We start from the raw sequence: 17,247 nt of genomic DNA on the forward strand, positions 1-17,247 counted from the left end.
CATGACCCTGAGCTTCCATTGCGCGCATAAAACATGGCACCCTCCGTAGGTCAAAATATGTTATTATAGATTTTTAAAATCAATCGCAATATCGTATGTTTCTAATAACATATTTCAGTAAAAGAGAACAATTGTGGCTTATTAGAGCCTACAAGTCTAAGTCAGAGACTCCCTTTAACTGTTTGTGAGACGCTTAGAAAATTTTTTTTTCAACCATTGGTCCTTGTCTGAAAAAACACATACAATCCATAGTTACGTTAAAAAAGAAAGAGCCTGTTTATCTGTAATTGTTTTATTTGGTGACCAATCCCCAGTGAGACAGACCATGATACATGTAATGCATCCATTGTATCCAGGGCTCTATGAATTCCCGTTTTTTTGTACAAACATAATCCAAAACCAGTATTTTCAAGGATTATTAGCATATCATCATTTCAGGCTAATCATATTTGTCATCTCATCCATGCAAATATTGCTACTGACAGACAGACAAACACATGCACACGCGCACGTGCACTCTCTGGCTGACGTCTTGTGAATGTTAATAGTACGTCTCCTGCTCCACCCAGCCTGAAAGACAAGAAACACAGAGGAGTCGGTGGTGTCATCAAAACAAAAGCAAATAAAAAACAAACCAAAAAAAGCCTTCATATCCTCTTTGGTATTCACAGGCGGCGAGTTTTGTTTCTGCAAATGAATCGGCTCGTAACTCTCCAGACGCGCCGATCAGCCGACCGTGACACGCACATTAACAGAGAAGATTAACTGTCACCATCAATTGTTATTGTGACCCGTGCCGTCAACGGCCCTGCAAATTTTGATCCATTGTCGAGCGTCTTCGTAACTCTTCATCGGGCGCCGTGTAATTTCCTCTCTCGTTATTTTGCTCCTCATGCTGTTGACAAGCGTAATCTGTTTCCCGTAGCGGGGCCGGATTAGTACGTAAACACGGCCGGCAGGCAAGCGTCGGTCAAGTCATTGCAAGATTTTAGTTTTTTTAACCGCAGTAACAATCAGATTGCATCAAAGCCGCAAGCGGAGATCGACGCTTGGTTTGGTTTGCCTTCTGGAGTTGAGATATCAGTTTTGTGGTTCTAGGCATGTCATCACACCAAAAAGACAAAATAAGCATTAAATTGCTGCTTTGGAACAAAATGGCAGATTTCCTGTGAGGATTTTTTTGGGGGTGGGGGGCACAGCTTGTTGGTCTGCTTATCAAAAGACATATTCATCAAATGTCATAAACTGAAGAGAATGTGTTCAACTTCAGTTCAATTTTCCAGGAATTCGTCTGCCGTTTTATTACAAGTCACCAAACTTTGCCATCAAGCTCCACCAACACAAAATGACAAAACATAAAATGCTCAGAAATTCAGCTTCACCCATCTGTCTGGTATAACTGGTTCAAATTTGGTAGCAGTCAGGAAAGCTCTCTTAGAAACTCTCAGTTCATCCTGAATTGGCCCATAGAAATGCCCAAAATTCACTCCAAATGGCTGTTACAAATGCAAATGACAGGCTTCCTGTGTCTTTTCCAGCTCTTTATAAAGTTTTTACTCATAAGCGATAAGCCCATCAAATATTATATTGCTGAGTCAAACTGGCTTCAGGGCTGAATTGTACAAAACAATTCCCGGAACTCTTGTGAGTATTATGTTGACTCATCAAATTTTGCAGCGTGCTCTGCCCACACGCATTGACGGGAACTTAAACTATTCACTGTTTATCCATGATGTGTGGCGTGGCTCAGTGGTAGAGAAGTTGTCTCCCAACACAGAGGTTGTGGGTTCGATTCTTTGCCCTGATGAACTCGTCTAAGTGTCCTTGAGCAAGATACTGAACCCCACGTTGCTCCTGGTGCTGCGTCACCAGTAGGTGGATGGCGAGATAGTGTAAAGCGCCTTGAAAGGTGGAAAAGTGCTAAATAAGTATAACACCATTTACCATGTGTCTAGTATACACGATTCAAATTAGAGAACATTTCAAGGACTTCAGTTTTCAGGGACACCTGTAAATGGGCAAAACGAGCCTAAAATGTCTGCTTCAAACAATGACAGCAGACTTTTGTGTCTTTCCAAACCTGGACACGAGACATATTTTCATGTTGCAAAAGTAAACTGGCTTTGAAGGCTGAATTTAAACTGAACAGTTCAGAGCCAATTTTAAACGCAATTTTTCACCAGATGAACATACAAGCAAAGACTACAAAGCCTTAGACGGGGAATCTTAAATTTTTCAGTTTCGATAATAATTATTCTAGGTGAGCAGAGTCACAAAAGAACAATAAAATCATCGTTATACGTCAATAAAGCATCATACAAAGATTGGCGAAAACAACAGTCATCTATTCTGAATTGAGTACGGGTGAGTATGACTCAAAAGGGCCTCGCAGATGATTATTCGTGACACAGGACATCAGCTATTTTGGTATTCACGGTCTGAAAAGTACTCGTGAGCAATGGCATCAACCGTTTCACCTCTTTTTATTTTTATAGCCATGCAAATTGTGTCATTTGCATTTTTTTCCCTTGCAAGTTGGATCGCCAGCATTTTCGTTTTTGTATTGATATCGCCACGAATATTGTCACTCGAGAGTTATTATGAAAGCCCATATTTTATTCATGAGGAGACCCTCGGCCGGCCCTGCGCCAAGAACAAGCGCGTCTGAGTGCTGAATAATATCCTCCCAGCATGCAACTCTGTGGCCGCCGCAGCATTTGAACTGATTACTGTCTGTCTTGCGCTTTTGATTCCAGTCAAAATGGCGTTTGGTGAATTTCGACTGCATAAATATGCTTAGCTAAATGCATGGAGTCATATTTTTGTGACGGTACCATGTCAACAAACTTTGCAACCATGCTCGCCTAAATGCAATGTTCACAATTTACCACTAAGCATCTGTCTACATTGGTTGAAGGTAGTGAAAGTGAAGTTTGTCAAAAAAAAAAAAAAATACCACCACCAACAAAAAAATTTAATGGCAAAAAATAATTTTTTTTTCCCTAAAGTGGTTATTTTGAACCAAAATGGCAGACTTCCTGCATCTTTTCTTTTTGGACATTTTTGTGGGGGTACCTATAACATACAAATCTACCAAATTTCATGCTGCTCAGTGAAACACTTAACTTAGAATGGTCACTGCCAGCTCTAGCAGTGAGCAAATCACCTCGAATAGATATGACGACTATGGTTGTGGCTGGCAGTGAATGAGCTAAGGACACCTTTACATGGACAAAAATGAAATGACCCTATTTCCCCAACTTTGAACCCAAAAGACAGACATCCAGTCTTTTCAGCACTTCATGAGACCAATTGTGTGAGTCTACTACCGGTAAACTAAATATTTTGATAATCTGAGGCTACATCTACTCTAGGACGGATAATGGCCTTAAACGTGTAATTAGTTGGACTATACCTATATACTATACAGTACAATGTACTAAGGCTGTCCCAAATGACTAATTTCCTCCCGATTAGTCAGCAGACTATTTTTACGATTAATCAACTAATCTAATAATTTTTTATTTTTTTTCACTAATTTAATAATGAAATTTTTGTTGAAGCTTATTATTCACAAAAAAACATTTTGGAACACCTAAATTCGTTCTTAACATATAAATAAATAACATAAATATCAATAATAAAACACAAACAATGAGGTCAAATGCTGCTGGCATTAACTCGTGCGAAAAAAATGTAAACGGAAACACTGAGACTTCACCTCTTTAACAGGAGTCAAAACAATTCTTACTCTTTTTGTGGTATGTCATTGTCTATATTGTTCTAAATATTAAAATGAATTGCAATGTCCTGGACAACCATTTTCAGAATACTTTGTGTGAGTTCAGATGCTTTTTCTGGTGAGCATTCCGCATTTTTGGGGGAGGGGAAAAAACTGTTCAACTTTTGTTTTAACCTGAAAATAAATAAAGTAGAGGGCACACTGAAATATTACCACAATTATTTTGAATGAGAGGCACACATACTCACAGTAACAAAAATTAAATGTATAGTATTAATGTATTTATTTAAATATAGTATACTACTATATGTATATACACAATGATACTTTATAATATAAAGTAACTAACATTAGTGCAGTCATGGATTATAGTAAGCAGGCCAGTGCTGTTTCCATATATATTTTTATTATATTATGTATATACAGGATATATGTATATATTTTCCCCAAGTGGGAGCTTCCATGATCCTAATAAACTTAATAATAATTTTTAAAAATATATTATATAATTATATAATATATATATATATATATATATATATATATATATATATATATATAATATTTTCATAAATAAAAATGCACGTTGATACGACGCACATAAAGGTAACTTCCATTTTTTAAAAAAAATCATTAGAAAGTTGTATGGACTTACAATCCGCTAGCTTGTTGTTTCTTGTTGTCTTCGAAAATTATCTTTGGTGACGGCGCTTCAAGTGTTCGTTCATAGCAGACGTGCTACCAGGGTATTCGAGCTCAGCTCAGCAAAGAGTACACACAGTAGCACCCTCCATATTTTCCTTGAAATAATTCCAGGCTCTGGCTATTCTGGTCCGCTTTTTTGGCTTTGTGCCACTTTCACGTGTCACCAATTCTGCCTTTTTTGTTAATTGGTGGTGTTTTCAACTCCTCGCCGTAGTGAAGAGTGAACCGGCGATTCACTTAGCTGGTTGTCGTCGGTTCGTCCGATTTCCTTGTCAGGAAGGTGGCGGCGTGCATAAAAACACCGAGAGGCGTCGGATGGCTCTTTATGGATACTTTTATTGACCAAAACAAAAACGTGGGAGATGCAGCCACTGAACTCCGCGCTACCCACGGGCTTTCCCAAATCACTGATCTCGCTCCCTCTCTCTCACTTGCCCACTTTCTTCCTCTTTGCTCAATCTGACAATGCCGGTCACATTGAAATAACAGCGGCCCCCTTGGGGGTGCCAGTAACAACCGCTTGCATCGCGAGCGCCCACCATTTTAAACTTTATTCGCATGTAATTTTTTTTTTTTAACCCATCATTTACCATCGACGGTATGTTTTGCCCGTCAACGCATTTACGTAATCGATGACGTCGACAACGTCGACTAGTCGGGACAGCTCTACTATGTACTATACAATACTTACCCGATGCTTAATATGGACTGCTGTCTCCGTACAACCATCAAATACTAAGGAAGTGACATCCTGCAGTCGCCATTTTTAGTGCGGCATCATAAACAATGGAGGCAGACGATCACGGCGTGGCATTCCTGCACCTCTTTTCATTTCCACACAATTTTTCTTGAACCTTCAAACTACGTCGCAATAATATGCTTCAAATCAGTGCCCATTTGTGGTCCTCCCATCGCGGATGACGCGGGGATGAGCGTATTTTACAGAGCTCTCTCTCTCTCGCCAAGTTGTCTCTGATCTGCCAGCTGTTGGGCTGGCCCCTCCCAACTTAATGCCGACCGAAAATGAGTATATAAAAATGTGTAGAGGAAAATTAAACCGCGAAAATTGACCTGCATGGCACAGTCAAAGAGGCACGCGATCAGTTTTTTTCATGACATTTCTGCCAGTCAAAACTGTTGTCACTCCCAGGATCGCCATTGTTATGCACAAGCACTCCTGGTTGGGGCTATTTAGGGCCCAAGCACTAAGCGTGCAAAGGCCCTATTGTTTTGCAAAGGATTATTATTTTTTTATTTATTTATTTATTTATTTATTTTTTCCAGGGCAAATGAAAACGGCCAATTTGGAGGCCTGAACATGCACGAAAAGTCACCAAAATTTGCACATACGTGCGGAAAATTGTAAATTTCGATAATTTTGCAACGCTGCAAAAAAATGTAACAAAATGGCTCAGTGGCGCCCCCTTGAAATTTTAAAATTGGCCTACAGGGTGACCCAAAAAAAAGTTTACACTCAGTTGACTGCTTGTTTAAAAGCCATTGAAACATATCTAAATAGGTTGTCATGCTTAAGTGATTCATTAAGGTCACTCAATGCAGCTGGTAATCTCTCGTCTCTACAATTCCTGTGCTTCTGCTGAAAATGAAGAAAACTTTAGCTGTACCTGAATTGCTGCGTGCCGGTCTGACACCTACTGAGATTGCAGTAAATCTGAGAATATCCAGATGTGCAGTCTACAAAGTTAAAAAGAAGCTGAAAGATACTGGAACAGCCTCACGAAAACCTGGGTCTGGAAAACCCGATCTGTGCGGACCAAAGAGTTGATTGACAAGGTGATATGTGGCCACCCCAGAGTCCAGATCTCAATCCCCTGGATTATAGCATATGGGCAACTGTGGAGGACAGTGCCTGTAAGAAGCCACAAACTTCTGTGGCAGCCTTGGAGAGGTCCATTGTTAGATCTTGGGAAAAGATGACAGCATCCTACATAAAGAAGACCTGTCAAGGGTTCCGCAGGCGCCTGGAGGCTGTTGTGACACTTAAGGGAGGACACATAGAAAAATATAGTGTACTGTACATGTTCTTCACAATAACGTATAATTTGTGATTAAATTCTAATTCTAAGATGAATAAACATGGCATTTAAGTTGTATTATGGCAGTGTAAACTTTTTTTTGGGTCACCCTGTATAACATTTGGGTCTGTCAGCGTAGAGCAATGAAATTTGGGGAGCCTATACCTTGTCCAAAACCGCTCCAAAAAAGCACTGGCACCCATATTCCAAACTCAACAGGAAATCGGTTATTTTGGATCGAATATGAAATTTTTATCGATTTACAGGGTGCACATTTGAGACCTTTTCGCCGAGGTAGTTAGTTGGATCATCTTCAAAATTGGTGAGACTGTTCAGGAGACATATGAGATCTTAAATTTCTAAAATGGTGCGTTTTCATTCACGGGTCTGACCTGGGCGTGGTGCCAAAGTCGGCCATTTTTTCAGCAAAACACCGAATTCAGTAAATGACTAATAATTCCTTGACACAACTTTCAATCTTTTTCATATCTGCCATGTATGTGCGGGATCCCACCCTTAACACGAGTGCATTGAACTATTACCCATTAGGCCTAACGCCCGCTAGTGGGAACAAGAAATGCTTTTTTTAACTAAACAGGCTCCTCCTCCAAGGAAAACAAATCTATTCATCTGAAACCTTCATCGGGGGAGCCATAAGACATGTGTTCAGGTGCCTGATGAAAAATACTGAGGTTTGGTTGAAGCAGAAGGGTCCAACAGGAGAAGTGAACATGACTGAAGCCATTTCGTCTCACCACAAGTTTTGAACAGTCATAACTTGGAAGATCTACAACATATCTGCGCCAAACATCTCGTGCTTGTTGAGTCATACTCTAAAGGGTACTGTAGGGGTCATTTGCATCAACCCTACAGCGCCAACTAGTGGCAATAGAAAGTCACTCGTTTTTCCAATACATGTCCAGTTCTTTTCAGGTTGGTCATTGTAGTTTCAAGACCTTTTGAAATACTTATTTACGGCCCATGTCCACATGTCTCTGTCTGTTGCCGTGACGACCCTTTGTTCGCCATTAAAAGGAAATATTTTTTTTCAGAGACTCAGGCAGCTTATAGAGCCACAGAATTTGGCACACTTGGTCGAATTGGCCCAGTTAAGATTCATTTTGGCTTTGAATAAGGGCTTGGCTGCACAGCTCAGCAGTGGCTCCTTTTCTGTAGTACTCTTAGGTGTGTAAAGAGGCGACTTTCGAGCATGTTAGGCTCTAATGAGATGATTAGAGAGGAGGATCTGCCACCACCCTGACCTGCACACTGTCCGAGTTGCGTGACGTCCGAGTTGCGCTAGATTGCGAGGGCCCGTTCAGTCCTGCTTGCAGGCCTAGTTCTATTTGTTATTTTCCAAGAGATGAGAGCACAACTGAGCATCGATTGTAACATCCCAAGTAACGATGTCAGGCTTTCGTGGGTTTCTAAAGATTTATTTCAATAACAACTCGGAGACTGCTCATAAAAGCTGAGCGTGCTCTCCCTTCACTCTCGCTCCCGCGTGATGCGTTCAATTGCATTCACGAAAAAAACAGTGATCAAAAAACGGCGCTCCCGGCCCCTGCTCAAGAAGGTGTAGTAATTTCGAAATTTCACGCAAGCGAGTAATGAGTTTCCGGTTAAGAGGTAAACCGCACGGGGGCAATGACGTAACATATGAGGGTGCTCCTTTCAACGCACGCTTAGTTTGTGCAAATGAAGGCGTACCTTGCAGAAGTGGAGGGGCCTTAAATGCACCTTAAACGTAAGTGCGGACAGGTATAAAAATAGTCGACAAAATACCCTTGAGAAAATTATCTGTCGCAGTGTAGACGTAGTCTGAGACAAATTAATCTGTTAAGGAATCCAAGAAATGGAAATAATGACCCAAAATTCTTACTTCAACATAAAAAGTGCAATTTCCGGTGTCTTTTCCGACATGAGTGTTTGAGAATTTTTTGAGCTACAAAAGTCTCTCAGACAACTTATCCATAGAATGACGCTGGAAATATCCCAAAATGGCCATAATACAGTGATCCCTTGCTTTTGCGGTTAATGGGAACCAGAACCCGACGCAATAAGTGAAAAACCGCAAAGTAGCGCCCCCCTGCCCCCAATTTGTGTGTGTGTGTGTGTGTGTTCAATGTATTTATTCAGATTTAGCATTCTAAAGATATGCATACAAGACACGTTTATTAAAAAAAAAAAAAAAAAAAAAAAAAAAAATTATGGATATACATTTGAATAAATGGGTTTTAAGCACTTCAAATTTAATTATGATGTTTTAAACATGTTACTGTCCGACCGAATTATTTTTAAGTAAGAATAAAGTAGGAAAAGGCTTGTCTTTAGTAAATTGTTCATTGACTGAGTCCACTCAAATCCGCTGAAGCTGCTCTCTTACACGCAATGAGTTGCCACAGTAACTGTTTAACAAGTTAAACAATGATTGACACATGCGGCGCTTTGAAGTTTCGGCTTCCAGGCATCTCCGGCAAGATCAAACCTTAACGTCTGTCAATCATCGTTGACTTTAATAAGCAACTCCAGTGCACTGCCTGACCAAGAAAAGGAGCAGGAGGGAGACTTAGACTACATGATCGGATTGGGACAGCTCATCTGTATTTTTTTTTTTTTTTTAATTGGGGAAAAAAATTCCGCAATGGACTAAGGGTGCGAAGTTTGAAGCGCAAAGTAGTGAAGGATCACTGTATTGCCACTTTAAATAAATGGCTTACTTAATCTTTTCGACCATGGATTGTTGAAACAAGATCATCATTGAAGGACAACTAAAAATGGCCAATTCAAACTACTATGACAGACACAGGGAGAGTCATTTGGGTTATAGGTACATTGGATATATTTGTAGATCTGCTTATGATGGATATTGAAATGAGTAAATTTCTCATTCATGTGTCCTTCTACTTTTTTAACACTAGCAGTTAGATAAAATCTCTCAAAGGAGTTTGTATTTAAGGAGCTGCTAGAAATAGCCAAAAATGGGGCTACAATGGCTGATTATAGTCAAAATGTGTTTTCAGGCAACACTTTGAGAGGATTTCTCATGTCTACTTCTGATAGACATGCCCACCAAATTTCACGTTGCTATGTGAAAATGGCTTCAGGGCTGAATTAAAAAAAAAAACACAACAAAAACGAAGCAATTTCAAAAGGGACGTGTGATTGCTTGCTAATATCTCTTGATGCGCCAGTTTGTTTATTTTCTGAGACAATTCTGATCAAAATCATCGGGTTGACCCAGGACAGGAGACGCTATGAAGTTGCTCTCGGAGGAAAATTGCCACTCGCGGCTCTCGACACGCGAGTCCAAAGCAATTAACTATTCTGCCGGTTTATGAACAAGACAAAGAGGTCGGGAAAGCGTTTAATCTCGCTCTCTCTTGCTAATAACCGTGCTTACCTCCAGGGTTCCTTCGCAGAATTAATTTACGAACTTCATCATAGACGAAGATGAGAAGACTATATGGGAAGGCGCAGAACCACCAGCCGATCCTGGGGAAGAGGATAACGAGGAAGACGACTATTTAAAGTCAGCAATGACAAGGATGATGCAGGTGAAAGGTATAAAGCAAGTTGGTTGAGCATATACTCAATCGGGCAGCCTACTTGAGAGGGTACATGCGCAGTGCCACATCCGTTCCAGGGCAGTAGGAGAGGAATGCGGCCAAGGCTGTCTCAATAAACAGGCCAAATATCAGGATCCTGTTCCTATGGATGGGAAAACATGAGAAGAATGAATCCAGACTTAAGCCTGTGTTATACTTCCGCGTCAGACCTACGCCGTCAAGGAAGAATCGAGTTACGACCCTACGCCGTAGCCTGACGCGCACCTCTCGATTTTTGTAACCTTCGCGTCGCGTAGACGCGTATGACGTAGCGAAAACGGACTGTGATTGGTCCGCTCAGACTGTTGTTTCCGGTTTACCGCGAAAACACCGCCATTGTACAATAGAATCAAACATTGTTTTCTACACGCAAAAATGGACCAAGCCGACGGGAGTATCATCGAAGAGCAAGTCTCGTCAAGAAATTATTATTGTGATTGCCAAATGGCAAGGTCAGCGATCGAAAAAATAAATACATGGAAGAACCACCGAGACGTGGGTGGTCGGAATCGAGTGGCCACACGAAGCGGTGACCCAGTCGGCCAAAAACTGCCAACTTTTTATCACTTTATGTCGTATTTTTGGTTGGTGCACTTCATCATTTACTGTGTACATATGTTTGCTGTGAGTCTGTGACTTATTTACGTGTCACACTTCAAGTATGTAAAGAATAAAGCACAGATTTGGTGTCAAGAGTTGTTTTGATCTTTAATTTTCAATAACAGACAGTTCACACACACGATACATCATCACTGATTGAGAGTGCCTCGGTGCTTTTTATGATAACCTTAAAATCAAGCCTCCCAACGCAGTTTGGGAAGTTCCCTAGACGCCAGAAATCTGCTATGGCTTCCCATTGGCTGGTTGTAGGACACGGCAAACAAATCGGGCTGGAGGGCTTTGCAGACCTTGAACGCAGTGCTCGACGCCAGTTTGAAGCTAGCCGCCACAGCTAGCTCTCTCCACCTGAGTCTAAAACTCTGTGCGGCATCAAAAGTCGGCCAGACCGCCTCGAAACCGTCTTCTGCGTCGCCTGCCCCTCAACATTTGTATGTTCAATATTTATTCAGTGTTGATGAGCAGAATATTTACTTTCAAGAGTTCCATATTGCATTGTTTATTTTTCTCCGACTAGCGGAAGTAAACAAGCATGCCCCAAAACCGTACAAACATAACGCCACATCCCTCTAGTGGCTTGGCGGTGAATTACAGAGCAACGCGTTCCCTCACCGCAGAACTATCGAATGTCGAATGACGCCGTAGTCGCTACGCCGTCACCGCAACGCGGGAGTATAACTGAGGCTTTAGAGTGAAGGACACCTTTAACATTTTGCAAAACAATGTACCCTTGTTTGAATGTACCCCCCAGAAACATTGGGGTAGGCCTAAAAGTCATATAACTGACTTCCTGTTCAATTCAAAGCATGGGCATTGAAAATTTTTCATTCATCTCGACATGACAGAAATGTAAACCTAATTTCGTATCGAGAAGTGAAACTGGTTCCCAGTGCTTCTAATTCATCTGTGAAGATTGGTACTTTTTGAGGCATGTTCTTATGATAAATACATCCCGCCACTCCCGGCACCGGAAGTGGCATAGGGTCGGTTGCCAACGGGCTTACACTCACGAGGGATTCACGCGATTACTGGGTTCTAGATAACAGAGTTGATTTGTGTACACTCTACCCCTTTCAGTCACTTAGCTTATAGACTCCCCCACCCCCGTCCCCTTCTTTCCCTGGTCAACAGGCCCCCCACATGGTGTCAACCAAAAATACATCCAGCTGACAATAGCGCCAAAATGTTAGTAGTTAGTGTAGACGTTCAATGTATTTCTTGTTGTTGTTTGTGTTTCTTTCTTCTCTTGTGTTTCTTTTCTTCTGTTCCCCCATAACCCCTTCCTGTTCGCTGTTTTGTCACAATAAACGAGGTATGTGAATGATCACAATGGGAGTATGTCATACTCTCAATGTGAGACATTAAAACTGTTCAGACCAACCGGGCACTTAGACTTCCATTCTCTGTGTCCATCAGCTGAACACGACAGGTTAAAAAAAAAAAAAAAAAAAATGAAGAATTTTATGTCAATCGCCCGGTAAAAATGAGGAATGCGGTTGTGATTTTTGAACTCACGTCATGCCCTGCTGGAAGAGAGAGTTTCTCCTGGTCTTGCAGATGATAAGGTCAGCCCACTGGACAACCACAATGCTGGTGAAGAAAGCAGTGTGGCACGTGAACTCCACGATTTTCCGCTGCTCATATGTCTGTAGGGGGGCAGACATCACAGTGAAGGCTGTACACACTACAGTACATGCAGTAAGTGTTTTTGTGTCCTCACCCACTGCTGCCCATAAGAGTCCTCCATGTCATTGACCATGCGGTCCTCCCAGTCGATGCGGATGCCAAGCAGTGTCATGGGCAAGAAGCCGTTTTCCGACAAGATGACAAAGTAGGTGAAAAAGCCAGCAATAGCTTGGATCATACCTACAGCCAACACATCAACAGAAAAACCGTTGTTAATGAGGTAAAAACACATTTCCCTCTTTTTTCTAAAATATCATTACGTTTTTATTTTTTTAAATCAATGGGGATGTGTATCGTATAATTACTGTACACACATATAATGTTTTTTTTAAGTTGTTGCCGCATTTTCAATTTCATATTAATGTAAACAAATTTATATTTAAAATAAAAAATATCTGTTTTCTATTTTATTCAATAAAACTTCATAATATTACAAATACAGTGGGGCAAATAAGTATTTAGTCAACCACTAATTGTGCAAGTCCTCTCACTTGAAAATATTAGAGAGGCCTGTAATTGTCAACATGGGTAAACCTCAACCATGAAAGACAGAATGTGGAGAAAAAAACAAACAAACAAACAAACAAACAAAAAACAGAAAATCACAGTTTGATTTTTAAAGAATTTATTTGCAAATCATGGTGGAAAATAAGTATTTGGTCAATACCAAAAGTTCATCTCAATACTTTGTTATGTACCCTTTGTTAGCAATAACAGAGGCCAAACATTTTCTTTGACTCTTCACAAGCTTTTCACACACAGTTGCTGCTATTTTGGCCATTCCTCCATGCAGCTCTCCTCTATAGCAGTGATGTTTTGGGGCTGTCATTGGTCAACACGGACTTTCAACTCCCTCCACAGATTTTCTATGGGGTTGCGATCTGGAGACTGGCTAGGCCACTCCAGAACCTTGAAATGCTTCTTACGAAGCCACTCCTTTATTGCCCTGGCTTGGGATCATTGTCATGCTGAAAGACCCAGCTACGTCTCATCTTCAATGCCCTTGCTGATGGAAGGAGACTTTCACTCAAAATCTCTCGATACATGGCCCCATTCATTCTTTCCTTTACACAGATCAGTCGTCCTGGTCCCTTTGCAGAAAAACAGCCCCAAAGCATGATGTTTCCACCCTCATGTTTCACAGTGGGTATGGTGTTCTTCGGGTGCAATTCAGTATTCTTTCTCCTCCAAACACGAGTACCTGTGTTTCTACCAAAAAGTTCTTTTTTGGTTTCATCTGACCATAACACATTCTCCCAGTCCTCTTCTAGATCATCCAAATGCTCTCTAGGGAACCGCGGATGGGCCTGGACGTGTACTGGCTTCAGCAGGGGGACATGTCTGGCTGTGCAGGATTTGAGTCCCTGGCGGCTCATTGTGTTACTGATAGTAGCCTTTGTTACTGTGTGTCTCAGCTCTCTGTAGGTCATTCATGAGGTGGTGTGGTTCTGGGATTTTTGCTCACCGTTCTTGATATCATTTTGACGCCACGGGGTGAGATCTTGCATGGAGCCCCAGATGGCGGGATATTATCAGTGGTCTTGTATGTCTTCCATTTTCTAATAATTGCTCCCACAGTTGATTTCTTTACACCAAGCATTTTACCTATTGCAGATTTTGTCTTTCCAGCCTGGTGCAGGTCTACAATTTTGTCTCTGGTGTCCATCAACAGCTGTTTGGTCTTGGCCATAGTTGAGTTTGGAGTGTGACTGACCGAGATTGTGGACAGGTGTCTTTTATACCGATAATGATTTAAAACAGGTGCCATTAATACAGGTACCGAGTGGAGCCTCGTTAGACCTCGTTAGAAGACGTTAGACCTCTTTAACAGCCAGAAATCTTGCTTGTTTGTAGGTGACCTAATACTTATTTTCCACTCTAATCTGGAAATAAATTCATTAAAAATCAAACAATGTGATTTTGTTTTTCTTTTTTTCCACATTCTGTCCCTCATGGTTGAGGTTTACCCATGTTGACAATTACAGGCCTCTCTAATCTTTTCAACTTGCACATTTGGTGGTTGACTAAATACATCTTTGCCCCACTGTATATAGTGAATGGTTACATGACAAGGAAATTCCAAGAATTTAGCAATGAAAAATATACATATTAATAAAATTTAATGCTATATTTTTTTTCAATGTTAAAAAAATGTTTTAGAATTCAGATTTTATTAATCATGGTTAATATATATGTTTTATATATTACTGTTCATTTTATAGCTAGCTTATAAAATAATAATAATAATAATATTTATTTATAAAATAGACAAAATTCCATTTCTTAGTAAACCGTGGGAGCAAAAAATGAAAAAAAGTAAACTGTAAAATAAACTAAAAGTAACACAATATAGCTCTTTAATTTTATGGGCTGTATAACAGTAGCAATATATAAGTTTGCAGTGGCGTACAACTGTTTCTAATAATGTGATCCTCGTTTGCAGTAAAACCAAAGTAGCAGCAACTCTGTATGAGGCAATGCAGTTATAATATTGCAAACTACAACCATAGCTGCTAAATAAGATCTGAAGATTTAAGCATTAGATTGTTGAGGTGTAGCCAATAAAATGAGTGAATCCTCTGCTCGTCAGTCTAATCAAAGTGTGCAATGATGCATTCTTATGTCATCATTTGGCAGACACGCTTCACCAATGTGATTTTGGGGGGGCCACCACTGGCGCTGGAGTGGGCACTAGTTTCAGCCTGTGAGAGTGAGTGAGTACTAAATAGAAATTCTGCTCTTTTTTTATTTAAAAAAAAAAAAAAAAAAAAAAAAAGAATTCCGCAGGCGTCGCTCTGATGAAAAGCGTGGGAATAATTGAAATGAACAGAGTGTAATCAACTGATTCCACTTAACCTATTTGGAATCTTCAAAAGTGTGGAAAATGGAACTTCATTTGTCAGCAGTGTGACTCGACAGAATATTTCCTGGGCTATGATAGAACGCTGCCGACTCCTGTTGCTGCCTTTTGTTCAGAATTCATTCTTGTACGGGACATTGTGTTATGTACGCTTGTCGGTTTCATTCACAAACACATGCCAGTCTAGTGTGTCTTGTATTTACAGTATTTATCGATCAAGTTCTAGTTGCTGATTTTTCCTGCTGTTTTTTTTGTCCACATCTCCATTAATTTTATTGAATAGTATTTCTCTTGTTGGTTTCACTCGCAACTGCATAGTATTCATTGATCCAAGTGGTCGTTACATGCAGCACTGCTGACTATTATTACTGTATATTTTCAGTCTGAGAGCTTTTTAACTCCTTGACAGCAAACAGGCTTTCCAATTCAATTGCGTTAGATGTCTATCACCATCACAGGCCACCAATGAGTTAATCCTCTCCTATTTGGACATCCATCACTGATTATTGTAAATAAATGACAAAAATAATCTTAGGACAGCTGGAGGCGATAACAAAAAGCCAATAATCACTTTTAATTTCAAGCCTGGCTAATGTGACTGATATGTGGTTTAAAAGCCTGCCTGAGAGAACACTTCGGGCTGTTCTTTCATTCATCTTCCATGTTTTACGTCTGTGGATTTTAACGACTCTGGGAGAAGCGGCGGGATATTGTTTGGCGATATCGTTCGCCTGACATCAACCAATGAGCTGTAGCCATCCAGTGGCGCCCAGTCATCTTTTGACCCATTTAAAAAAGCCTGTGAAATGTCGCCAGCCTTTGATTTTGCCAGTCGTCCCGCGCCCTCTGCTGTATATCAAGCCAGCGAAGAGATAAAAAGCATCCTTGGAGAGGAAAGGGAGGCTGCGAACGGGGTGTACACGACCAAGATTAAGTGGGATACGCTCGAATTCGCCATGCTCAATTTGCTGTAAATGTCAACAGGGAAGATCAATTTCATTGTGTTTGATTGTTAAGAAGTTTATTGATGGTGTGGCATTGATCCATCTTCACATTGACATAGGATGACTGAGTTGTCTACCAACAGTGCATCTGAAATTTACTTGGACCTTCATGTACGGTAGTCCATTTTGTTGTGTTATAGCCTAAGGCTAGGTTCATACCGAAGGTCATTATGCACAAATTCAATTTTTTTGTCATATCTAGTCTTTTTTAATGCCCGTTCAGACTACTATTTTCAATCGTGGCCTGAAAAGTGTCGCCCATGCATAGAAGACCAATAGTATACACGTCAACAAAATTGCATGGAGAAAAGTGACCCTCATACGCAGATGTACAAAAATATGTCACAAAAAAGAAGCGTCAACACATGCTAGCATAATTAACAGGGAGGTCTGTAACGTCGCTCTCCATGGATTTATGTTGAAAATCTTGAGCTATGGAAGTAGCCGAATGCTTGAAAAGCCGCCCTCCATGTTTGTTTTTATTTCCCGTGCCACTTCGAATTCATCCCTTGGTAAGCAATACACATTAATGTCATCAGCAATCGCCCTAATCCCGATTTGGAAGATTTGACAGTTCAGACCGCAGCCACATTCTGGAAAAACATGGCCCAGATCAGATTTAAAACCACATATGAAAGAGACCTAGATCGGATTTGAAATGGCCCACTTCTATGCAACTTGTCCCGATTAGACGGACAAGTTAATGCTCACTCGAGTCGGGAAAAACATGTATAAATTTGATTTGTGCATTAAGATCTGTGGTATGAATCCAGCCATAGTCACAAACTACTGGTAATTTCCTCATAATTTTACATTCAACACCCAATAGGAACCATGATCATGTGATTTTCAACACCGAAACTAAGAACATTATTAAATCTTTGTCAGAACCACAAATTATCCCCACCAAATTGAAAAGTTACCGGTAATAATGCGTCAAAGGATTTCCTTGCATGAAACAATAAAAAACACAATTTTGTCAAAACTC

The 17,247-nt window shown here is 40.5% G+C and overlaps 1 protein-coding gene across 3 annotated transcripts in view; it reads right to left on the bottom strand.

Moving 5' to 3' along the window:
* Positions 1 to 305: 305 nt before the first annotated feature.
* The window catches only part of atp1a2a (ATPase Na+/K+ transporting subunit alpha 2a), a 141,526-nt gene continuing 124,584 nt past the window's right edge, over positions 306 to 17,247 (bottom strand). For all 3 annotated transcript variants that reach the window (XM_057857117.1, XM_057857118.1, XM_057857120.1), the window contains 5 exons: positions 12,430 to 12,575; positions 12,225 to 12,355; positions 10,093 to 10,194; positions 9,887 to 9,978; positions 306 to 570 (listed from right to left, as the gene is read on the bottom strand). In XM_057857117.1, coding sequence (XP_057713100.1) covers positions 542 to 570; positions 9,887 to 9,978; positions 10,093 to 10,194; positions 12,225 to 12,355; positions 12,430 to 12,575 — 500 coding nt within the window. In that variant the 3' untranslated portion in view covers positions 306 to 541. The remainder of the gene's footprint in view (positions 571 to 9,886; positions 9,979 to 10,092; positions 10,195 to 12,224; positions 12,356 to 12,429; positions 12,576 to 17,247) is intronic.

This window comes from Corythoichthys intestinalis, chromosome 14 (assembly GCF_030265065.1).
Source record: "Corythoichthys intestinalis isolate RoL2023-P3 chromosome 14, ASM3026506v1, whole genome shotgun sequence".
NCBI lineage: Eukaryota > Metazoa > Chordata > Actinopteri > Syngnathiformes > Syngnathidae > Corythoichthys > Corythoichthys intestinalis.